A 27,099-nucleotide genomic window follows, 5' to 3' on the forward strand; every position below is an offset into this window, starting at 1 on the left:
GGTGCTTGGGTCCCTGTGCCCGCATGGGAGACCGGGAGGAAGTACCTGGCTCCTGGCTTCAGATCGGTGCAGCGCTGGCTATAGTGGCCATTTGGGGAGTGAACCAAGGGAAGGAAGACCTTTCTCTCTCTCTCTCTCTCTCTCTCTCTCTCTCTCTCTCTAACTCTAACTCTACCTGTGAAATTAAAAAAAAATACATCTTTTAAAAAGGTAGGCTTATTTTGGTGCAAAAATTATAAAAATCCATGCATACAAAAAGTTCATGGAAATGCATATTCTGAAAACTACATGAATTTAAAAATGCTGCTAAAAATATTCATCTTTTAATTCTAATTTAATTCTATGAACTTTGTAAAATACCTTCCACTTATTGTACATATATTTGTATGTATAGCACCATATGTTATATAATCATAAAACATATTTAAGCAAAATTCCATTGCAAATTTGCCAATATTCTGTAAATTCAATTATCTTACAGTTTTCTTGCATACACGATAACTTATGTGCAGTATCTACCTTGCATATCATGAAAAGATAGTGCTTGTTTACCCCAGGAAATTAGGACCAAATATTAACTAGCCTAAATTCCCATGACTAGTATTTTGGTTTGTCACCATTGATTGTCAGTTGATTGTAGAATCTATGTTAAGATGATCTTCTCAAATAATCCAACAGCTTTTAATAATGGAATAGTGGATTTTTATTTTTCTATAGCCTTAATACAGAAAAGACATTGCAAATTACCATAAATTTCCTAAACGATGTTAAGAAAGAATCCTAATACAATTATAACATCAGAAAGTTGAAAGAGTATCAGATATGGCATAATTCAATTATGTGCCTCAAGGTACTTCAGTCAGCTCTGAAAATTGACTTTTTTTTTTTCTTAAGGCATTTTAGTGACTTACAAAACATAACACTAGGAAGTCCTTACTCATGCCTAACCCAAAACCATACTGTTTCAGAGGAGTTTCTCGTTTGGTTCTTAGAGAAAACTTACAATATCCTGTTACCTCCTCTAATTCAATATTTCTTTACTGAATTATTCTAATAAAACATCTAATAAAATTTCTAATGAAACATCTCATTTTTATTCTTTTGCCTTCTCCTTGTTGAGTTAATAGGCCTTGTAGTTCTTAATATTCACTTATTAACTACTTATTATTCACTTAACTATTTATACTTAATAACTACTTATTAATCACTTTTTTACACTGTCATCTTTTATAATCTTTGCATATTTGATGTACATTGTAAGTATTGTTGTCTTTGAAGGTCCTAAGCTGCTTTTAATCCTGCTTGATAACTCTAGTCATTTTCTTTATAAACGCTAATGCTTCATTCCAAATTTATAATGGATGCATTTCTCATTCTGAAACTGATTTTGCCCCTAATTCTGAACTACCATAGAAATGCACACACCGCTTGTTTTTTCCAGTTCTGAGAATTATAACATATTTGACCCTGTTAACCTTCATCTTACTCTTCATCACCTTGTGTAATTTGTCAAAGTCCTTATAAATTCTGGCAGTGCGGTTCTGGTCAATAATCAGCCTTACTCAATATAGAGTCATTTGCATATTTAAAAAGCCTATTCCCTATTCCATACTTCAAATCAACACTGAAAATGTTCATTAGAATAAGGCCCAGTGCTGACTAATCGAAATTTATTCAGTGTGCCCTCTAAGGCTGACATTGAACCACTGATCATTGCCTTGCATAGGACCTACTAACAAGGTATGGTATAATAATATACACTAATAATACATGAAACAATGATCCAAGTAAAATGTGGTATGGATTCAAACAAGGAATCAATATGTAATTTGTAATATTTGCCCCTAGAAAGTCTTTTTGAGAAGCTCAAAACATTAATCATATTATCAAAGTTTCCACAGGAGAAAAAAGACTAGAGAGAGACAAGTTACTAGATAACAGTAAGCTATTTTAGTAGGCTATTTAAAGGCCCTAAGAAACATTACTGTCCATGTAAGGTGGAAAACCATGGTGTTATATTTTGAATAGGATTTGGCTCCCCACTCATGTAGATGCTTAAAATTCAAAGTCTGTTAACAGTTAATAGTTGATGAATTAGGACGGAGGCTTAGTTCAACTCTGGTGTCTGAAGGTGGGGCCTTTCGGGAGGGATTGGATTGGAGTATGCTGCCAGGTTGAAGCCTTTGGTTGAATGATGGAGGCTTTCATAAGGAGAAAATATATGGAGAGTGGATGAAGAGTGTGCTTTGTCATTTCTCTCTGCTTCCTGGCTTTCCATGTGATTATCCACACCATTCTCCCACCTTACCATAGTAGCCACTGATCTTAGACTGTGAACTTCCAAACCGTAAGCCAAAATAAACCTCCTTGCTTCCCAAGAAGCTGCTCTAAGGAATTTTAGGTAAGTAGTGAAAAGCTGACTAATACATATACATGTGGTTTCAGTGAATAAACCATTAAAGACTAAACTCTAGAGTTTTCATGAAGTGGAGCATAGGATCAAATTGCAATGGAAAACTTGAAATATTCAGTATGCAAAAGATATATTCCTTTTTCCCAGAGCTATAGATTTGTGGAATTCTCAAACACATGTTATTAGAATGATTCAGGGAAGTTATGCTCTACTTCCATCTAGGTCATACTTTGTTTTTGAGGAGTTTCAACTATGGTTACCATTAAATGCTAAACCTGATGCTCAACGGTTTTATTACAGCCACATTGAGATGATTGATGCCTGAAGAGTTCATTTGGCAAATGTCTCCCACCCCCAGCTCAATAGTACATCCTCAGAGTTCTGCAGAATCCCTTTCAGGAAACCATAATCTTGATCTGGAAAAAAGAACCCAGCCAGCCTAGCTAAAGACCTTGTTCTCCCCTTCCCTGGTGCATTGAATATCTGGAGTGTCAGGCGGTCTTCCAACTTGTTCCTTAACATCAGGGCTTGAGAAATGCGAACTGTTGTAGGTATGTGAGTGTGTGTAGGAGGCAAGTAGAAAGCCATTAAAAATAAATTGAATAGGTGATGGCAGCTGTGGAGGAAGTAAGAGAATCAGAACTAATGGGGTTGAACAGGTGCATGGCACAGGCTGGAGGTTAGTACACCAAGATAGCCTGTGTGATGGAGAGGCCAGGGAGAGAAAGGAGTAACTGGAAAACGGATACAAAAAGGGAAAGATGAGAGAGAATGAAGAAATAAGTGTGTACTCAGTGCTGATTTCAATATATGACTATTTTTATTAAGGTGTTTCTGTGACAATGTCTCGTCAGTTTTCTTATACTTTGCTTAGGAAGCTACTGCAAATATTTCAGTAAGTGCAGAATTTTAAAGTTGATGGGACATCAAAAAAAAAATCATGCAAACTACTGAACAAACAAGGTACTTTAAAAAGCTTATGGAAAATGGAATTGAAAGAGAAGTTCATTTAGGAGTAAAATTTCTTAAATCTATACATAAAAGGTTTTCAAGGAGTTCATGGAGGGGCGGGTGCTGTGGCATAGAAGGTTAAGCCTCCGAGTACCCTACAGTGCTGCCATCCCATATGGGGGCCAGTTCAAGCCCTGGCAGCTCCATTTCTGATCCAACCTCCCCACTAATGCACCCAGGAAAGCAGTGGAAGATGGCCAAAGTGCTTGGGACCCTGCAACCATGTGGGAGACCTGGAAGAAGGTTCTGGCTGTTGTGGCCATTTGGGGAGTGAATCAATGGGTGGAAGATATCTCTCTCTTTCTGTATTTCTGCCTTTTAAATATTTTTTTTTAATTCATGGAAATGTGTATTATGAATAAACTACACATGGATTTGGGGATTTTCATGCACGGAAGTAAATTTATCTTTTAACTTCATCTTTCTATAAACTTTTGAAGTACCCTTTTATTAGTGGAATGAGCGAGGAAATGGATCACCTGGAAAAAAAAATGGAGAAATGAAGTGCAAAGTAATAACTTGCCTGATTTGTTAGTAACTGGAGCCTAAAGACTTTACCCTAAGTCCTAGCCTCCCTTCTCAGTGCCTCACCAAATAATGTTGCCTGCCTGCTCTTCTTGCTCATTTCCATTGCACTTTTCCCATGTTAGTTTCACAAAGCATGCCCCATATGCAACCTATCTCATTTAGGATAACTAAACCCAGGAATAGGGTTTTCAGAATTTACTTAGCAGACTTCAGGTAAGGAAGAATACTAGCAAGAAACAGACCAGATGGGAATTTATACTTCACAGGTTTTGAGACTTAGAAAAATAAGATTGGAATGAAGGTGGTGGGTACGGTGGGGAGGACAAAAATCAGAGAAAGAGACGAGAGGATTTGATTTGTCTAGACTGATTCAGCTCGCCCAGAAAAAGATTATTTTAGGGGCTGTGGGAGCTTGTTAGGCTGGCAAAGTTTTGTCTTGATGAGCTCTGTGTAAACAGAGTCTAAGACAAGGCTAATATAGCTCTGTCCCTGGTAGCCACAAATAAAAGTGGGAGACAACTTTAATTAAATGCTCGCTGACGGGTAGCTTTAAAAATCTACCATGCTTCTGAGAGTTTTTACTTTTTGCAAAAAAAAATAATGCTGTCTATGACTATATGGCTATATGGCTATATGTTCATAAAACATTGATCATTGGGGTACTCAGGTGCTGGTATAAGTAAGCCATTTCAACACCAAACAACTGAGTAAGGAGATGAATGTCTTCCTCTGTCTGCAGTGCCTGTGAATTGTGCAGTGAAGCCTTTACAATGCTGTACTAAAATGCAACATGAAAGCAGTATGAATCAGCCTTGGCTCACCACAGCCACCTTGATTTTTGGCTGCTCCTAACAAAGTGTGCAATTCCCTGCATAGAGCTGTGTAATAGGCTCCTACTGCAGAAGTGAAGAGAGTGGGCGAGACACCAAGGAAACCTAGAGAGCATATAATTCTGAACTTTCTTTTCCTGGAAAAAAAGGACAAAGGCATGACTTTCATATTTCTGATTTTTTATGAGGTCATGGAGTTCCACAGTCTCACACCAGAGTCTAAGAAATTCTTTTCAGGTTCATTCATTAAATGAATACTTGTAACCAGTTACATACTCAATAAAGTATTGCATAAGGTATTATGTTTAGTATAAAGCAATAAAACAGTCTTCAAGTACATGCATTTTATTTGGGAAGGTAACACACAAGCAGAATAATATGCCAATGCAAGGCTAGACAAAGTTCAGGGTATAAATAAGGTAGAGGAAAGTGTTTCAAAAAAGGGAGATGCTATATTTAATTATGAATATGAGGCAGGTTATGAAAAGGGAGTGATATTTAAGCTGTGTATGGTTATAGTGAAAATAAAGATGAATTAGAGAAAAACTTGCAAACAGGTAAGCCCACTCAGGGTTAGTGCCAACCACTATCAGTAGCAGTTTGAACTTAGTGCTAATTAGACGGGCCAGCAGAGCGAACACTTCCTCAAATTATTATAGATGCTTACATTCAGGATACACTAGTGGTGGTGGTGTTTTGTTTTAATTTGGAGGGCATCAGAAGATTAAGCAGTAGGGCCAAGAGACAACACCTAGCACACTGGACCATGACTGATGAGGTGGCAGCTATGTCAGAAGTGATAGAAATACCAACATGGAACTTTGATGTTCAGGTGAATTTGGTGAAAGAGTTCTAATGCATGCAATCATGGACAAAGTCATAAAAAGAACAGTGGTTAATGCCACCAACAATGGAGGAGAATCTAGGAGCAGCCCAATGAATCACACATGGGCTGCTGGAGACCAAGTAGAAAAGGAAGCCAGTGTTATGTACAGTGTACCCAAGGACTGTGCTTTTTTGTGACTCCTCCTACCCCACCCCGTTTAATGTTTTCATGAGTCCTATACATGTATCCCCATAGATCTCTTTTGAAAAAGGCTTAAAATGAGTTTGGAATCCTGGCAAGGTTATTTAGCTAATAAGTGACAGAGGATTTGAATGTAGGTTTATTTGAATCCATACCCATGCCTATTTCTTTGATAGCATATAACTTAGAGATATTTGGAATTAATCTAGCTAAATATAGTGTTATTTTCTGAAAAGCTGTTTTCTTTTTAAAATTTTTTTAAAAATACCCTCAGGATTGTAATTTACTCATGTATTTCATTCTGTAAAGATTTAGTGTAACGCTCTGGGCAGATGACATGGTCCAGTGGTTAAGATAAAAGTTCAGGATCATATTGCCGGGGTTCATGATCCTAGATTTTAGCTTCATACTCTCTAAATGAAGATGATATAACAGAGCCCTCATAGGGTAATATGAGGGTCAAATGGGAAAATATATGGAAAGCACTTAGAAAACTGTCAGTCACATAACAGCAATACATTCGATAAGCATCAGCTGCTACGTGCCAAACTCCCTGAGCCATTAGGGATACAAAGATGAAGAAAGCTTATTCCTTGCCTTGCGATCTCAAAGAAGACACATAGGTAATAACGAATTGTACCTGGGAAAATGGAAGATGCCAGAAGACAAGAAGGGGATTCTGGGTCATTTAAGGAAGAGTGAATAGCATGTATGACTTCACAGAGACAAGAAATGTCCTACAGAGTTTGCCTGGACTGGAGTATGAACAAGTGTGAGAATGGATGAACTAGTGCCGCTGGACGGAAATGAGGCTGGAGCAGCCTTGAAAGGCTCAATCTGCTCTGCTAATAGAGTTAGACTTGCTCTTGATTCCAAGAGGTGGTAATGGAGGATCTGAAGACACTTTTGAGGATAGAAGGTGGCAGTGGAGTAAATTCTACACAGTATGAGATAAAGTGGAATGGGAAGAGAATGGATGGAGAGAAACACTAGTTAAGGTTAAAAGAAACAGGAATATGAAGTAGAGCAGCAGTCCGGGGAAGCTGGGGATCTTTTATGGCTCAGATCAATGAAGGGAAGAAAGGCGGGATAAAGGCAAGACTGTAAAACAGGTAATGAAATGGAACAGACATAATTAGTCTCATCATTATTCTGAAAAAAAATTAATGTAATTCATGACATTATGGATGTAATGAAAAAATTACAAGAACATATTAATTGATGGAAAAAATAATTTGATAAAATCAGCAACCATTCATGACGTAAACACATAGAAAATTTAAATAGAAATGAAAGTCCCTAATGTGATGAACAATATTTGCCAAAAAAACCTGAATGCTTTCATATCAAGATTAAGAATAAAGTTTTTTGCCCTCACCACTTTTTTAAAATTAATTTAAATGGTAAAGGAGAGAGAGAGAATGAATGAATGAATGAATGAATCTTCTATCTGCTGGTTCACTACCCAAATGGCCATTAATGATTGGAGCTAGGCTGATCCGAAACCCTGGGCCAGAATTAAATGAGGGTCTTCACATGGGTATAGGGGCCTAAGGACTTGAGCCATCTGCTACTTTCCCTGATGCAGTAACAGGGAGTTGGGTCAGAAGTGGAGCAGCTGGGACTTGAACTGGTGCCCATATGGGTTAAAGCTGATGCTGCAGGCCACAGCTTTAACCTAAACAGCAGTGCCAGCCCTGTGCTCTCACCACTGTTAATTTGACATTATTTGAAGTTCTATCAAAGAAAAGTAACTTCCAGCTGTCTGGAACTGTATTTGACATAAATCTTTGCATTGAGAAACCTCAAAAAATAAATCTACCAGAAAATTCGTAAAATGATGAAATAAGCATACAAAAATCACTTGTATTTTTATACATTTGGTAATTTATGGAGGCTGAAATTAAAAGTCAAATATCACTTTCCATCACTGGGGAAAAAAAGAAGCACTTTAGAATAAATGTATAAAGCATATGAAGGACTTATATGTTGAAAATTTTGTCAGTGAAACAAAGATCTAAACTCAACCCAGCATGTTCATAGATTGGAAGACTCAAAATAGTGAAGATGTGAATTCCCCCCAGATTAAATCTGATACGCAGATTTAATTCAATTCCTCTGAAAATGTTAGCAAAATTTTTGGTGGAACGACAAAGGAATCAGGAAAGTTAAAAATATTCTGGGGAACAACAAAGAGTAAGTTGGAGGACTAATTCCATGCAATTTATATAATACTCTTAAAACGAGATAAATTATGGAAATATAGGACATATCATTGGTTAATGGGATGATGGGAAGGAAGGAGTGAGTGTGACTAAGGGGTAGAATGAGTAAGTCGTTTGTAGTGAGAGAATACTTCGGTGTTGTGATTGCGGTGGTATTTACTGGAGTCTACACACGCAATCCAGTAGCATGGAACTATATGCACACATTGCAGCTCTATTTCCTGATTGTGATATTGAACTATCTCTACTTAAGATCTAACCTTTGGAGGAACCTAGGTGAGGAATATGTGGTATCTCTTTGTACTATATCTTTAATTTCCTGTGTACATAATCTCACAGCACAAATTAAGAGTGCTGATTCAAGCAGTAAGAGCTTACTCTATGTGACATCCTATGAATTATTGACATTTGTCTTTCAAAATTTTACTAAGTTTTTCCTATTTCCTGAAAATAGCCTTGTGCTAATTTTTTAATCAGAAGAAAATGCATTCCATCGAACTTTGTTGCTCACTAAAAGTGGGAGGCAGCATGGGGCCCAGGGACAGCAGGCTCTGAGATGCAATTTTATGCCAGATTGCCTCTGCAAGGTAGCCTAACCTGAGTGAGTTCTAAAATTTCATCATATAGGTAACCATCTTGCTGTCCACTTGTTTAGCTAAAATGTGGCGAAACCACATCTACTTTTGAAGTATCTTGAAAAAAAAAAAAATACACAGAAACAGTGTTCCTGCGTTCACTGTTAACATAAATGTAAGCCTGGAGGGATAGTTTCTGAAAGCAGCTTCCTCGTATGTTACATCTACCCCTCTGGTGCTGTAAAATTGAATAGCCCTCGGGACAGGAAGGACATGTGGATCGGGTTTAGATCACGAAGAGGCATATGAGGTCAACAGCACGGATGCCTGTCCAAGAGGCACTGCTGATGACTCCCCCCACCCCCTCTGCTTTTTCTCTTCCTCCATTCTTTCCGCAGACAACCCTGTTTTTCTTAAATGCTGGCACCCTCTGTTACCCTCAGGAAAGGTGCCAGCTTCCTTAATGAGTCTTGCCATATCCCTCAGATTTTCATCCCATTCTCCTTTCCATTAGACAGTACCTGTCAATTGTTAGGGTTTTCTCCGTGATTTTACTACCACACTTGATTGTCCATTTACATTTCTAACCCTGGGCTGGCTCATACTGTCCTTACAGCACTGAGAAAAATTATGGGTAATTTTTTCTTTGCAAATGTATACAAATAATTGTGAGTGCAAAAATCCTGTCACTGGTATGCTAGGGAGAAAGAGGTACCCTCTAGTGATTTATAGAATATGTAATATTTATATAATTTTTTAAAAAAAATCTGCTTGGAAAGATGTTTTCTCAGTCTAATTTGATTCAGTGGCAGAATTGTCAGTATTTGCTGTAGTTCAAACCTCCAGCGTTATGGAGGATGCACACATGAACCACAGACATGATGGGATATTGAGCGAGCTCTCTTTGAGTAGACTCCAGCTTGGTGACAGGCCCGGGGAGTGAAGACACTCAAGCTTCATCATAAAAGACCAAGGTGACTCAAGTTGTTAATAACTATAGACATGCAACTAACATTTCCCTCTAGCTATTTTATGCTTTTATTGTGTGAAATGAGTAGTGTTTTGGAAAATTACATTGCAATAAAGGCAAACGGAGCTCATGTTGACCATGTACGCCATCTTCCAGCGTTTCCTCTGAAAGCACTCTCAACGTATCACATGCTGCATTTCACTACGCCCGCCTTCAGCCTGGTTACCAAGAGAAATTAGAGCATTCTGTCTTCCAGGAGTTTATAAACAATTAGCCAGATACTTTCCCTTTCAATGAGAATAAAAGTCTAACTTATTGGAGTCTTTGGATATGGCATTTTTCCACTGAGGAACTGCACTCTCCATCTCAATACTGCCCATCGAACTGTGTCACAGTCTGTCACATTGTATCACGTCAAACAACAGAACATGGTGATGCTGTAGGACTCCCATTATTGAAGGGATACAGAATTTAAACTTGTGGGTCATCTTTTCCTGGGAAAATTCATTTTCAAAATTTTTATTGAGGGCAAGTGCCGACTAGAAGGTTAGGAGTTAACAGGTATCTAATTTTGAAAAGGGGATAAAATTTTATAAACAGTCTTCAACTTCCCAAGAATAAATCTATTGAATTTCTCATATCAAACAGTAAGAGTTTCTGTCAACCATCTGTTTGAAAAACACGGATTTTTCTTTCCCCCTCTCATTGACATTCCTCTAACCACATCTGCCCATCCTGGGTTGGAGAAAAAAATTGAATTCCGGGAATGAAGATGTGACTGGTGTATGTGTACCAATGCACAACAAAATTGAGCTGGGAAAAAGGTGCACTGACATGCACTGCTTTATTTGGTGATGAGAAAGTTCTAGAAATATAAATGATTAAGAGGCATGATATCGAATGCTGCTGTGAACAAACTTTTTTGTTTTTTCCAAGAAAACTCAGACTTAGACTTTTCCAAGGAAGTTTGGCATTAGTGACGATAGGAACTTTGAATGTTTCCAAGAAATACTGCAAGCAATTATGTTTACCAGCACAGCTGAGGCATGAAATTAGAAGATATCTTTAAATATGTGGAGGGGATCAGACTTCTTTTTAACTTATTTGGCTTTGATTCTCCCCTTGCAAAATTAGTCCAATGCTAATATTAGCAGGAAGAGATTTATTATACCCACTGATGGCTTTGGATATTGCCAGTTGGCATTGGAAAGGAAAATTTTTTTTGAAAAAAATGAATGTTCAGTTACTTTGGTTTGTAAAACTACACTAGCGGGAAACATCAGGTGAAATTATGATCTTTTTCTATTAGGTTTTACTTTTAGAGAAACCTTCTGGGTGCGAAACTTTGAAAAAGGCTTCCGTTCCCACTGCTACTATGTAAAAATCTGGATATAAACTGAAGCTGGCAGTGAGTAATTAAGCAGCTCAGCTATACAAACACACCATGATGTCTGCAATCTCCACATTGCGGGGGCTATCACCAGAGAAGGGAGACTTCAGCAGCTCAAGCCAGGGATTGGCATCTGATTGCCTGGCTTAGGCTTCCAGCTCTGAGATTACTGACTGTGTGGTGTGGAGCATTTAACTTCCAAAATCTTTATCTAGAAAATGGTACTAATTGTAGTACCTAGACTGTTCAAGTTATGTGAGGAATAAATAATACATGTGATTTGTTTAATATCTGGTTCGTAAGAAATTTAGTGGATGTTAACAATAATTTTTATTTACTATTATGATTATTGAGGATTACATAGGATAAATTCTCTCACTTCAACTTTCCCCTTAATTATTTAAAACTGCTTCAATGCCAGATGGAAACTAGGTGGACTTTTGGCCTAAAGTATATACAAAATGTGAAAAGTTAAACATAGTGGATGACAAGTATGTTGATGAGACGAAGTACTTGGTTCCAACTATTTGAAGCAACAGAAATAAGCCTGTAGTACATTATGCTAGATAAAATAAGTAGAAAGACACAGATGTGTTAATTCACTTATGTATAGAATCTCAAAATGTCAGACTCCTAGAAGAGAGTACAATGGTGGTTGCCGGGGTGATTGCAGAATGGGGAGATATTAGTCAATGGATATGAACTTTCAGTTATACAATTAACACATTTCAGGGGTCAATGTACAGCTGGAGTGGCATTAGATGTGCTCATTAATTTGTGGGAATCATGACACAATGATTAGGTTTTATATATATATATACACACATATGTGTATATATATAACCAGATATTCATGTCATATGCCTTAAAATACACTCAACCTTAAAATAATTAAAACATTTTTCTTAATGACATATCTATTGATTGGATATACTAAAATGTCTTACCTTGATTGGCAGATATCAATTATAGATAAGATTAACTCATGTTGGTATGTATGCCTATAGAATTGGTCCAATACAAAATTCACCTAGTTTTTGATACACTAGTTGGGAATTTGTAGAATGTCTTCTTTTACATCCTTATACTTAGCAATGATTAAGGATATGGAACCTCTTTTTCATGTTTTCCAGAAACAAAGGGCAATACAGAAGCTTAAGTATGTAGAAATGGTAGCTAATGTAAATTGCAGTTAGATATAGGTTCAGGAATCAGACATATACAAGATCTGGTCTTATTCAGACCTTATGGGCAAATTACTTCGCTGCACTTGAATTTCATCATTTGTAAGAGTTACTAATAGTATGTATTGTATTGCTGTAAGTATGAAATGAGCCAATGTATGTGAGACATGTACTATGTAGTTGGACATCTTGTGAGTGATTGATAAATGTTAGTTAATTTCAGAGCTTTATAATTGTATTTTATTTTTGGAGGGCTGTCAATCATTTTCATTACTGCTTAAAGGAACATGCTCATGGGGTCTTAAGTTTCAGCTTTCCATAAGCCTCAGTGTGTATTATTTATAACTTTATACTATGCATAGGACTGGATCTATGGGAAATAAATAGGAGATCATAAAGGTTCTGTACCAAACAAAAAATTGAAAAACAACTTGAGGAGCACAATTTGATGAAATAAATCAGAAACATTTTCATATTTGGATGAAATAATTGTCTATTAGAATTAGTATTTAGGAAAATAAAAAGTTAATTCCCAATTTTTTAAGTATTATAGTATAATAGTTTTGTGACTACCAATGGACTTAATTTACATTTTTAAAAGACAAACTCATTTTACATTTAAGAACAAATTAAATATCTAAGGAGTTGTCTGATACATCTAGTGATTCTAATGTTGAACCGCCAGCTTTTTAAGAAATTAATGTTCAACTTTAGAAAATTGAAACCACTTTGATTATCAGGGATTTTTTGTTGTTGTTGCTTTCTTTTGTTTTCCTTAAGATTTATTGATTTAACTGACAGTTACAAAGATAGGTCTTCTACCAGTGGTTCACTCTCCAAATGGCCACAGCAGCTGGGGCTGGGCCAGGCCAAAGCCAGGAGCCTGGAGCTTCATCTGGGTCTCCCATATGGGTGGCAGGATCCTGAGTACTTGGTCATCTGCTGCTTTGCCCAGGCCATTAGCAAGGAACTGGATGGGAAGTGGAGCAGCTGTGGCTTGAACAGGCACTCACATGGGATACCAGCTTCAGAGGCGGAGGCTTAACCCATTATGTCACAATCCCAACCCCAAAGGGATTTTCTTTTTCTCAAAAACAATACAGGCATATAGAACAATCATGTTCTAGCCAGACAAACATTGTATTGTGGTGTTGATTAAATGGCATGAAAGCATAAATGCAAAACTGGCCATGGCCAATCAAAGGCTTTTGGGATCTACTGGCTCATGGAAAAGGCATTTGTAAATTGAGGCCCTGACTTTTAGTAACTTCTAGGATTTAAGTGAGTGCACCAAAGTTGTGACCATTTTCCACCATCACAACTGCAGCTGGGAAAGACAGCAATAATGAGCACATGAAGTAGAATTTAATGGACAGCAGGTGGTTACTAAAAAACTGGGTTTTATTGATTGCTATCTGATTGTGCTTTCTGTCTCTCTCCTTTTTGCCTCTCCAGTGATCTATCAATTTCTCAATGATCTATGTCCATTAATCTATTGACTCTGATCGTACATAATAAGGCAGATTCAAAGCAGAGTTTTAAAGAAAGTATGTTTCTTTTTCTTTACTTTTCACAATGTTTCCCCAGACATAGTCATCCTTTGTGGAGGTTAAAATTCTGAAGATGGGTTATTCTTCCAGGAAAATATGGGAAGCAGTATTTAAGAACCAAAATTTTATTTTATAAAATGCTTTATGGATACTGTAATTTCAGGAGTTGGATTACATGGAGATACAGAGCAGTAACACACAACTAGGTTTTTATTCAAAGGAAGGTTTTACATTTCTTATCAGATACTATACACTTACGCCCAGGCACTTTTGGTGAACGTAAGCATTTCTCATGCTTTGTGGCTACTGGAATCATTGTCTACTTACTGGATGGAGCTTTCAATGCGAGTGATAGTGAGGAAAGCAGCAAGGTTTGCTGTGTAAGATGAAATGACAATCAAAGCAAATAGCCACCAAGCCCCCATCATCATCCGGGTAGCCAGCGTGGTGTAAGGGACCTCCCCACCTGCGGGAAGAATGAGAGGTTAAGAGCACTTCAGCAAGTATTTATTAGGAATCTGCGGTCATACATGTTCAACACCAAATCAACTTTCGCGTAGTGAGAAATCTTTATATTTAACAGCATTAGCATAGACTCGACATTTTCATCACTTATATTTAATTGTCTTCTGAGGCCGTGTGAGACCCAGTCAAGAAGCATGAGCTCTATTTGATATAACATGGTTAAATGATAGTTCCTCCCCCAACCTTATCCTTGAATTAATTATCCTCTTATTACAATCACAGTCATACACTTTCTTTCCAAGAGCTTGATTATTCATTAGGTGAAACTCATCCTACAGTGCCTATATTGAATATTAACTTTACAGATCCACAGTTAAACAAAACTGAAAGGCTTCTTTTAGTTGAATTCTCTGGAAACATAAGTTATTAAAGACCTTGGGCTGACATACAGCATTATTGTCTTTGGCGTCAAAACATTTGTTTTTCCTCCTCAATGACTACCCACTCTCAAGCTCATTGCAGAATTCTCCTCCCCAGCTTTTAAATATTGGTGTCCTTGGTCTCAGTCCTTGGGTTTCCTCTTTTGTCTATTTACATTGCCACCCTGAGTAACCACAAGTCACCAGACTTTGACTATTATCTATGGTATACTTTGATCACATTCAACTTATTGAGTCCCGCTTTCCAGAAAGGTAAATGCCTGCATGTTTTCCACTTGGAATCAAATGGGCATCTCAAATTTGTCACACTTGAGTCACAGCTTTTTATTTCACTCTAAAATTAACTCCCCTCCAACCCAGCCGACATCATGTCAGGCAATAGCAACACCTTTCACATCAATCCTCAAAAGTAGGAATATGCCAGTATCCCATCCAATAGCATGTCCTGTTGCCATTATCTGCAAACTGCATGCCACATCCTACCTCACCCTGTTACTTCCACTGCTGATACCCAACTTCAAGCCAACATCGTTTGCACTATTTGCTTTGGATACAGTTTCACTATTTACACTCTAGAGGAGTGCCACGCCCAGATCCACCAAGGTGTCCATCAGTGGATAAATGGATAAAGAAAACATGTTACATACAGAAAATGGAATATTAAATAAGCCAGATACAGACAACTATTGCATGCCTTCTCTCATATGTTGGAATCTAAAAACAATAGCTGATCTGACCTTAGAATAGTGATTACTTAGAGGCTGGCAAAGGTGGGGGCGGGGTCTGATGAGGGATGGAGGTGTAGGCTAAAAGGCACAGAAATACAGTGTGGCAGAACTTGTAGCTTCTCAAGTTTCATGGCACAGTGGGGGTGACTGCGGTTCACAATGATGTGTTATCTGCTGCATGCAGAAGTACAAGAGATGAGTGTGAACATTCCAAACATAAAGATAAGTAGACAGAAATACTAATCACCTTATTTGATCAGCTCAGGCTGTATACATATGCTGAACTAGTGCACTGTATCCCAAGTGAATGAAAAAGTTACTTAAAAAAAATACTAAACCCTTCAATATGCTGAGAACCTCAAAAGACTCATTTTATAACAAAAGTCAAAGCATGAGGGGGTGGGGAGGATCTGCAGATGGAGCAAGGAGTCTCTGAGAGGGAAATCTGGCCAGGATACAGAGGTTAATTAGGACTAGAAGAAGCCTGGTATAATGGACTGAATTGTCAGGTTTGTACTGACAGCAGGATTCCATCAAGAGATACAGTGGTACCTTATTAGGTCTAGTCCATCAACATGTGAATGTTTACCAGTATTCAGTCAAATGTAATCGGCATATTTTTATTCTAACCACTGGTTTTCGTTTTCTTTTTTTTTTTTTTTTTTTTTTTTGACAGGTAGTCATAGATAAAGACAGAGAGAAAGGTCTTCCTTCCCTTGGTTCACTCCCCAAATGGCTGCCACAGCCGGTACTGCGCTGATCCGAAGCCAGGAGCCAGGTGCTTCTCCTGGTCTCCCATGCGGGTGCAGGGCCCAAGCACTTGGGCCATCCTCCACTTCCTTCCCGGGCCACAGCAGAGAGCTGGCCTGGAAGAGGGGCAACCGGGACAGGATCCAGTGCCCTGACCAGGACTAGAACCCGGTGTGCCAGCGCCACAGGTGGAAGATTAGCCAAGTGAGCCGTGGCGCCGGCCTCTAACCACTGGTTTTCACTATGTGGTACCTTTAAATTTTAAATGTTGCGCAAACACACCCTTTGATTATATTCTGAGCTGTTTTCCTGATGTCATGCACTCTATACGGGCTACCCTTGTGATATCTCGAATGCTTTTTTGCAAAAGCAGTTATAATGCATTTTAGACACTTTCTTCTTCAAAGCAAAAGAAATATTCACTCAGCTTTTTAAAGATGAAGGCCAAAGAAAATATTTACTTTTAAATCCACATGAAAAATTTCTAAGCAAAACAACTGATTGAACAATCATAAAATGTGAGCAAGTGCTATTGAAAGACTGAAAGATACATATATTAACAAGTAGAAAAATAAACCACCCATGAGTGGAAATGCTAATTGGAGGTCTGATTCCATAAAGTCCCTAGCTTTGCTAAGAGTTACCACTTATATAAAAGGACATTTGACAAATTTCTTCATCTGTCATATAAATTTTGCAACTTTGGTATTACAAATATTCTTATAGTACTCAGCATGCTATCTTATTTGATATCTAATTGGAAATCAAAATTAATGAGAACCAATTGGCCAATCCTGGATTAGACATCTCACAATAACCCTGACACAGAAACTGGAAAAATGGAGCATTAAAGCATTTGTGGGGCCAAGAAGGTTGTAAAGAATAATAGTACCGGCTGGTGCCGTGGCTCAACAGGCTAATCCTCTGCCTAGTGGCGCCAGCACACCGGGTTCTAGTCCTGGTTGGGGCACCAGATTCTGTCCCAGTCGCTCCTCTTCCAGGCCAGCTCTCTGCTATGGCCCGGGAGTGCGGTGGAGGATGGCCCAAGTCCTTGGGCCCTGCACCCCATGGGAGACCAGGAGAAGCACCTGGCTCCTGGCTTCGGATCAGCGCAGTGTGCTGGCCGCAATGGCCATTGGAGGGTGAACCAATGGCAAAGGAAGACCTTTCTCTGTCTCTCTCTCTCACTATCCACTCTGCCTGTCAAAAATAAAAAAAATAAAATAAAAAAAGAATGATAGTGCCAAAATCTTAGAGGAAGATGACCGAGAAAGATGACCTAGTACCTGGAACTGCTTTTTCCTGAAAGGTGCATGAGCCAATTGAAAAACCGGAAGCTAAGAGACAGAAGCTGCGCAGTACTCCCAAAGCCTTCAAAGGTTAGGTGTTTACCTGAACTGAGGTAAACGGGACCGGACTGAGAGGTGCAGAGAAATCCACGTAGGGCTTGGAAATTGAGAAACACAATTCTATTAAGCCATGAGTGAAGGAAAACTTGTGAGAGAAATCAAACATTTCCATGTGGATAATTAAAATGCTTCAGAGCAAAATTCCACGTGTTTTGATTGCTGATAGGAATGCAGCTAGTTGTTTAGAGGGAAACCGATCACATGTATTGTATGAGAGATGAAGCTCAAAATCAATGAGCTACTCATCAGCTCTGAGAAGTTAAAACATCAATAGGTTAAAACTAAACAAAATATAAGGAAAGAAAAGCAAAAATTAAGAAAATGAAAATACAGGTAAGAATGATGATGCAATAGAAGTTGGATACATTTTTTTTTTTAATTATTTTTGACAGGTAGAGCTACAGACAGAGACAGACAAAGGTCTTCCTTTCGTTGCTTCACTCCCCTAATGGCCACCATGGCCAGAGCTATGCTGATCCGAAGGCAGGAGCCAGGTGCTTCCTCCTGGTCTCCCATGCGGGTGCAGGGCCCAAGCAGTAGGACCATCCTCCACTGCCTTCCTGGGCCACAGCAGAGAGCTGGACTGGAAGAGCAGCAACCGGGACTAGAACCTGGCACCCACATGGGATGCTGGTGTCACAGGCGGAGGATTAACCAAGTGAGCCATGGCACCAGCACGGGATACTTCATTTTAAAACCCTATAAATAGCTATCAAGACTGACCAAGGAAAGAAGTGAAGCCACCAAAAAACCACCATAACAGAAATGGAGATTACAGACATTAGTAGGATAACAAGATCTTCAGTATAATTTTATACCAATGAGCACACTTTTAAAGATTTATTTGAAAGGCAGAATTGCAGCAGGAAGAGAAGCAGATCTTCCATTTGCTGGTTCACTCCCCGGGTGGCTGTTATGGCCATAGCTGGGCCAATTCGAATTCAGGAGCCAGGAGCTTCCTCTGGATCTCTCACGTAGGTGTGGGGCCCAGGCACTTGGGCCATCTTCCGTTGCTTTTCCAGGCACAGTAGCAGGAAGCTGGATTGAAAGTGGAGAACATAGGACTTGAACCAGCACCTATATGGGATGCTGGTGTCGCAGTTGGCAGCTTTACCTGCTATTCTACAATGCCCAGCCCCTGTGCCAATAAATTTAAAAGCTGAGATGATATGAACAAAGTGCTGGAAAAACTTCTTGCACGATAAATATTCAATTAGAATAGTCATAAACAGTAACAACTTTCAATACAAAATTAAAACTTCTACCACAAAATTCAAGTCTATTGACCTTATTAGTAAAGTCTATCAATGATTTGGGAAATAATTAACTAATTTTCCGCAAACTCTTCTTGATATTTGAAATACCACACTATTTGATATATTTTATAAAGAATGTACAACTCTGAATATAAAACCCAAAAAGATTATGCAAGCTAATATTTTAGATGACTGTGGATGCAAAAGACTACTACATTAGCAAACTGGAAGTTGTATCCACAAACAGGCTATATTTATTATATAATAGGAAGGTTGGTTTGGAATATGAAAATCATTATAATTTACTATATTAGCACTAAAAGGGAAAATTGTATCAACCTGGAAGATGTAACAGAGACAGATATGTTCCAGTTACAGAAAAAAAACCTAGAAATAATCCAGCAGTCTCAATTTAAAAATACTTCCTTATTCTCAGGGTACTTAAAAAACAGACAGTAGACATTGTACTTATTAATAACACCTTTTGACTGTCTTTAGAAGTTACGTTTCTCCAGTCAACATTGGTTTGAAGGTTCCAGGGGGTGGAGAGTGTCTTGCCTGGGGATTGATTACAGAAGTCCCATGAGATGATCTGGTCCAGCCCTGCCAAGGCAACCCCTGGTGGGACTCAAAATTCAATAAATGTGTAACAGGCTAATTTTTAAGTTGCTAATTTTTTCTGGCCCACAAATGATGTTATAAATAGCCAAATGGCCCTTGGCAAAAACAAAAACAAAAACAAAAACAAAACAAAAACCTGCTCAAATACTAGAGTGCAGCAAGCAAAGAAAAAAAAAGGGGGGGGGGCATGTAATGTGAGTGTTTGGCCTGGTGGTTAAGATGCCCTTCACACATCCTAGATCAGAGTGCTTCAGTTTGAATGTTGATTCTGCTTTGAATGCACTCCTCCTGTGAATGCGCCCTGGGAGGCAGCAGGTGATGGTTCAAGTAATTGGGTTCCTGCTATATCATGTGGGAGATCTGGATTGAGTTCCTGGCTTCCACTTTGGGCCTGGTTCAGCCCCCGCTTTGGGAACATTTGGGGAAATGGCCAGTGGATGGTACCTTGCTCTCTGTCTCTCAGTGAAATAAATGGCTAAAAATTTTAAAATAAGAACAAAAATAATTATTAAAATAAAAATTATGGATTGAAGGTGACATAAATTTGCATGTAGAAAATCCAAGAGAATAAGATAAATTATCAAAAGTAATAAGTTATCAGTTTACTGTGATACAGAGTTACAGCTCAAAAATCAATCACATTTGTATAGGATAGCAACAAGGGGGCTGGTGCTATGGTACAGAGGTTAAGCTGCTGTCTGCAGTGCCAGCATCCCATATAGACTCAGGTTGAGTCCTGGCTACTCCACTTCTGATCCAGCTTCTTGCTAATGTACCTGAGAAGGCAGTGGGGGATGGCCCAAGTACTTGGACTTCTTTGCCCACGTGGGAGACCCAGACAAAGCTCCTGGCTTCAACCTGGCCTACCTCCAATCACTGTGACCATTTGGGGAGTGAATCAGTAGATGGAAGATCTCTGTCTCTGTCTTTGCTCCTCTCTCTGTAACTCTGTGTTTGAAATAAATCAGTCTTTTAAAAAAAGCATCAAGCACTTAAAGCATGGAATTAAAAATTACATTTGCAATAGCAATTGATATATATAATACCTAGGAATAAGTCTATTTAAAGATATCAAAGATAATCACTGCATGAACATTTATAAAAATTATTAGTGAACTAAAGGTTCAATAGATACATGATAATCTTGATTGAAATATTCAATATTACAAACATAAATTCAAACTATAGATTGTTAATAAATTGAACAAATTGTTAGGTTCTATGTGTGTATATGTTTGTGTTTGTGTGGAGCTGAATGCAAAATTTAATGAAATTGAAAAACACCAGAAATACCCAAAATATTCTTCAAGAAGAAGAAAAAGATCAGTTTGAGCTGGCTGTAGCTTTATACAGTAATTAAGACAGTTCAGTATTTGTACAAGGATAGATTGGATAGATCAGTGAAAATTATCCATGCATACATAGGCACTTAATTTATAACCAGCTTGCACTGCAGAACTGTTCAGAAAGGGAGGTCTTTTCATTAAGTAGTACTAGGTCATTTGGATATATGTATGAAAAATAATTAAACTGTCTCCTCACTTACACCAGAGATAAAAATCAGAAACGAGAAGCTTATCAATGTTAATAAAAAAGGTAAACAATAAAGCTCCTGGAGAATAATGTAGGAGACCATATCCACAAGTCTGAGTATTAAATGACTTCTTGGAGCACAAGAAACATTATGAGAGAAAAATGTTAAATTTGACTACAGTACTACTTCATAGTTCAAAAGATACCATAAAAAGAATGAAAAGACAGCCACAGTAGAAAATATTTACAGCTCATATACCTAACAAAAATCTAGCAATACATATTAGGGACTCCTATAAATCATTAAGAAACAGACAACAATTAGATAAATGAAAAAGAGGCTTCCTAAGATAAATAAATAAATCACAACTATATGGAAACATGATAATCTCTGTTATGTATTAGAGACATGCAGAATAAAAGCAAAATGAAATATCACCGCGTAACCACCGGAATGATAAGATCAAAAGCAGATAATAGCAAATGGTGGGAAGAATCCGGAGTTATCAGAATGTTCATATCTTGTTGGTGGGATTTTAACTTGGTTCAGTTACTTCGAGCAGCAATTTGGCAGCATATATGAAAATTGATACATGTAAGCCTTTCTAAAATTATTTGAGAGTGAGCATGTGAGCCCCCCTCTACATTTTTCAACAGCTGGAGGTGAGCTGGGCAGAAGCGCAGAGCCTGGAATGCAAGCTTGCTCTCCCATGTGGGTGGCTCCATCACTGCTTCCTCCTAGGGTCATTGGCAGCATAAGACCAGAATCAAGAGCCAGACTCAGGTACTATTGGATGTGGGCATTTTCACTGGTAGGCTGGACACCCAGTCCTGTACATCTTAAGACTTGGCAATTTCCACTCCTTAGGTAAATCCTCAAGAGATGACTATGAGGGATTTTCACAAGTTTATAGACACATGGAATTGAAATATAATGCACATTACCACCAACTTTTTAACAATCTCCCCTATATTTACACCAAATAACATGCATGGGCATGTTCACAGTTGCATTTTTCATGACAGCACCAAGCTGGAAATAGTCTAAACATTATTCCAGGGTAGAATGGATAAATAACAGTATATTCACATAATGAAGATGAACCAGTCTCCTGTACACTTAATACCAGGACTGGATTTCATAAACCTTACAATGAGTAAAAGCACGCACAGTGTATAACTGTTCAAAAATAGGCAACATTAAATTAAAGGGGGTGCTGGCACCATGGCTCACTTGGTTAATCCTCTGCCTGTGACACCAGCATCCCATATGGGTGCCAGATTCTAGTCCTGGTTGCTCCTCTTCCAGTCCAGCTCTCTGCTGTGGCCCGGGAAGGCAGTGGAGGATGGCCCAGGTGCTTGGGCCTGCACCCGCATGGGAGACCAGGAGGAAGCACTTGGCTCCTGGCTTCGGATCAGCACAGCACTGGCTGTAGCAGTCATTTGGGGAGTGAACCAATGGAAGGAAGACCTTCCTCTCTGTCTTTCTCACTGTCTACAACTCTACCTGTCAAATTAAAAAAAATAGGCAACATGAATGTTAATGCTATCAGTTCTGTGTGTGGTTACCGCTGGGGAGAGTGGGTGATGGGTGAGAGACAGCGGCGGCTGGGCCACTGATAAAACGTCCCCCCTTTTCCTGGATGGGGATTACCCAGGGGCTTCATTGCAGGTAATCCACTGAAGTGCAAATTGCAGCTGACTGTACTATTCTGTGTGTGACTACTTCACAGTTAAAAACTTAGGGGGATGCATTTAACACAATTTTTTTCTCTCATCTTTCTTCTCTTTGTCCACAATTTGAAAAAGAAAAAATAATACATTGTTGTACAGGTTCAGGATGCTAGGAAGAGAATTAGCTAAAGACAAAAAAAAAAAAAAAAAAAAGTGCTACGTTAAATCATAACACAGGAACAAGTGTGTAACCTGCAGCTAAGGTGCCCTCCTTCCACATCAAGAGTGCCTGGGTTTGAGACCTGACTCCCGCTCCTCATTCCAGTTTCCCGCTAATGCAGACTCTGGAGGCTGTAGTGACAGCTCAAGTGATCGCATTCCTGCCATCCACAGGGAAGATGCACAGTGAATTCCAGCTTCGTGGCTCATCTCCAGTCCTTGAGGGCTCTTGGGGAGTGAATCTGTGGATGGGAGTTCTCAGCCTGCCCCCCCCCCCCCCCCCCCCCGCTTTCAATTAAAATAATCATTTAAAAAGCGAAATTTAAAATGCCAGAATCTCAACTTGCTAAAGCACAACAAAAATAAGACTGGTAATTCCTGACAACTCAGAATTCAAAGATCCAGCTCTAGAGCTGGATATTTGAGTCCCGACAACCCCTGGTGAGAGTGAAGCTTCTCAGTAACATTTTGCAAAAGCCTGAGGAATTTGTCTCCCTGGGTGACCCCTCTGCTGTAAGAAGAACCTTCTTCTTGACACATATTACCATTTTGATGTGACCAGTTTGCCACATCAAAAAATAAACACTATCAACCCTGCTACTGTATGTATTAACTTACAAAAGTTGTTAAATAAAATAGCATGTTGTCCTCAGGCAATACTGTGAAACTTGCTAAGTCCACCTGAATCAGGCAGAATTGTGTTCTTCAAAATCTTGCTCCACGTGTATATGAATCTTTGTTTGCTTGGACATGGGGAAAGGTAACTAGCTGATTAAGATTCTCCAATTTGGTAAATTGTAAGTTTAACGACTTGCAAAATTTTAGTTGTAATTCAGGCTTGCAGAACTCTCAGGATTACAACTTAAAAAAATGCTTACTGGTTTCATCTACCCAAAAGGCAGGATGACAAGAGAAAGGGAGAGATCTTCCACCTAGTGGTTGACTCCCCCAAATTCTTGCAACAGCCAGAGCTGTGTCAGGCCAAAGCCAGAAGCCAGGAACTCCGCTGAGTCTCCCACATGAGTGGCAGGAAATCAAGTACTTGAGCCATTATCTGCTGCCTCCCAGGTGCATTAAGATGAAGTTGGATTAGAAACAGCTGGGACTTGGTCCTAGGTACTCTGATATAGGATGCAGGTGTCCCAAGTGATGGCTTAACCTAGGTACAAAACACTCACCTAGGTCCTTCCTTATGGGCATTCCCGATATCAGAATATGTGCTAATAAATCGAAGTATCAATAAATGCTTTACCCTTATGGAATCACTTAGAAAAGACAAAGAATGATACTGCTGGCAATTATCGTGGAAGTTGTTGCCAGTTTAAGAATTCTCTGTTTGAAACAGAAGAGGATGTACCACTGACCTCTGAAATTCTTGTTTCATAGGTACAGTTCTAAGATAATCATACTTCCTTTGCTCCCTCTCTCCCTCCTCTAATTCCCTTTCTTCCCTTCCTATTTTTCTTTCATTAATTTTTGCAAAAACATAATTTTAATCCACTGTATAACCACATGCTTAATTTTACCACTAACCATAATATTCAACAAGTAAAAGTAGGAAGATGACAGCTCCACAGGATTATAAATGCCTGTCGCCTTTATATAAAGTTTTCTCTGAAGCTTAACTTACAGTAAAATCGAGGGACTGATTGTAACCAGATGTGTTAATGCATTAATTTTTTTGGTAGATGGTGTGACAGTAATGAAGGGGGATGTGTTATCCAAGTATTTTTGCCACAGGTTCACTTACTGAACCCACATTCAAGATGGCCTGGGTTTCTTACATGTATCATATCTATTACTGGTATAAGAGGTGGGTCTAGGTAGTAGAGAGAGCATAAAATCACATTATGTTATGGTGAGAATGCTGCTCCATTTACAATTATCATTCAATATGCATATTTTTAAATCACAGAAGAAAGCCTCAAATTAGTGACAAGTCTCTCTAAAATGTTGAATCTTCTTTTGCAAAGGGAAAGCAAATCTCAAACTCCATTTGGCAGGCAATGGATACTAATTAACATTAATAAAGTTTTGTTTCTCTTAAACTTATTTTCTGTCTAATGCAATTGTACTTTTATGTTGCCAGTGGTGAGAATCGCTCCTGTTGATGATGATGTCAACCCTCCTGTAATCTCAATTTCAAGCATCCTTCTCCTCTGTGCCACCTTTAATTTTAGGAACTTCCTCCCACCACCAAAGCCACAGTCCTCCCAAAGCATAAAATCCACTGACATTACTGCTCTTCACCATCCCTGCTTCCCTGCCCGACACATTTCCCTGTACCCCAGCATAAATCCTGCGATGTTAATACAATCCATTGTATTCATCCTCAACTCTCTTGAAATCCTCTTGTGACAGCCACCAACCAAGTCAAGTCCAACCCTCCTCCTACTCTGTGTCTGAATGGCACTCTGGAACAACAGACAACCACGCGTGTCATTTTAAATTCATGGCCACACACTTCAAAGGAGTCCTGTGTCTCAGTGCACTCTCGTGGTCATATTACCGCTCCCTAATATTTCTCTGCCCTACTCCTCCAGACGCTTAATGTCAGTGTCTCACTCTTGCAGCACCAAAAACTCCCATCACTCCTTTAGCTCAGCTGATTATCATGAAGTCCATCCCACTTAAAAAAGTAAAGCAATCAGAAGAAACTTCCAGAGAAAGTCAGATACACCTTTTATAGTATCTTTCAGTAAGAACAAATAAACACATAGGGAGAGCAAGAGGAAGTCGAGTGGAGGGATGAGGATGGAATTAAGATTTCTGTGTCTGCACTTTGTGATTCAGTTATAAAAATTGTAACAAATTTTTGCATAATTTAAACACTATTACATTTGAAAAGCAAATAGAAAGGAAATCAGATATGAAGAAAACTGATAGAAATGAACCTGAGCATGTCAAATTAGAGACATAATTAAATGGAGGAACAGCTGCCAATGACTTTAATATGCAATGACAGGACCCTGGGCTGAAGGCCGCAGACGCTGGGGGGTGGCCTTCCCATGCATCTCTCTCTCCAGGTTTCTGTGACTGTTCCTTCCCTCACCCTTGTGATAGCAATGCCTTTCCCCTATAACAAGCAGGTGCTGCGCCTGCTCACGTGACTTTCTCAGACCTCCACTCACAACATGGTGAACTTCCCTCAACTCCCAGACAGGATGTACACCACTTAATTCCTGTCTGGGGGCATCTATGGAAACAGAACCACACACGTAGGATTCTGGGATTAGACGGCCCCCGTGTTTGTATAGCACGTTAGACACTGACAATCCACATCTTGTGGTCAAATGTGATGAGGGTTCCAGTATCTCCCAGCACAGGCACGGAAAAAGTGCAGTGGAAAGCAAGGCCATAGAGATTGGCTGCGGCAATAGTGATTTTTGAAGATTAGGAGATTCCTACCATATCCTATGAGGCCTCAGAATGAACAAAAAGGCTGAAAGAGAGGTCAAAGGCATAGAATATGCAACTCGGAAATAAGATGAAGTTTGAAAGTCCCACAGTTTCAGGGTAGATACCCCTGAAGATAAGACTATGACTTCACTGTAAGGGTGGTACTGCTTGTTCAACAATTGAACTGTGTGCCATATAAGGAAAGGGCTGGATTAGAACTTTGCATTTAAATTCCTCTCAATCTTTTGTTTGTTTGTTTTTTTCTTGCTAATGGAAGGAGCCTCTCCCTCCTCCTATGGAATCAGTCTTCCTATGCACAAATGCTTTTCAATGACAGTTCTCTGCTGCTAATTCATATAAATTACAAGTTAGGTCCTCCACATAAGTCAAAGAAGTATAAAGCTTTCTTTTAATTTTTTTTAAAAAGGATTTATTTATTTTAGAAGCAGAATTAGAGAGGGACAGACAGAGAAACAGGTTTACCCTCTGCCGGTTCACTCCCCAAATGGCCGTAACAGATGGAGCTGGGCTGATCCGAAGCCAGGAGCTTCTTCCAGGTCTCTATGCAGGTACACAGACCTAAGCTCTTGGGCCTTCTTGCACTGCTTTCCCAGGCCATCAGCAGGGAGCTGGATCAAAAGAGGAACAGCTGGGACACAAACCAGTGCCCCTAAGGACACTCCACCAGCGCCTCAGGCGGAGGCTTAGCCTACCACGCCACAGTGCCGGCTCCTACTTTAAAACTTTTTAGTCCAAAGGGGTGAAATGTAAGTACAGATAGAGGTAAATATGTGGGGAGATAGATGAGTTAACAGACAGGTTAGTCCCATCAGAATGGAGAAAGAGGAAGTCTATCCAAGAGGGTGCAAAATGCTCACTGCCCCCCAGAGCTGCCTTTAGTA

General features: G+C 39.1%; 1 protein-coding gene across 2 annotated transcripts in view; it reads right to left on the bottom strand.

Annotated features, from left to right (window-relative positions):
- GRID2 (glutamate ionotropic receptor delta type subunit 2) overlaps positions 1-27,099 on the bottom strand; it is a 1,547,682-nt gene that overhangs the window by 266,753 nt on the left and 1,253,830 nt on the right. For both annotated transcript variants that reach the window (XM_062199157.1, XM_062199156.1), the window contains one exon: positions 14,031-14,169. In XM_062199157.1, coding sequence (XP_062055141.1) covers positions 14,031-14,169 — 139 coding nt within the window. The remainder of the gene's footprint in view (positions 1-14,030; positions 14,170-27,099) is intronic.

The sequence above is a fragment of the Lepus europaeus genome, chromosome 8, assembly GCF_033115175.1.
Source record: "Lepus europaeus isolate LE1 chromosome 8, mLepTim1.pri, whole genome shotgun sequence".
Classification (NCBI taxonomy): Eukaryota; Metazoa; Chordata; class Mammalia; order Lagomorpha; family Leporidae; genus Lepus; species Lepus europaeus.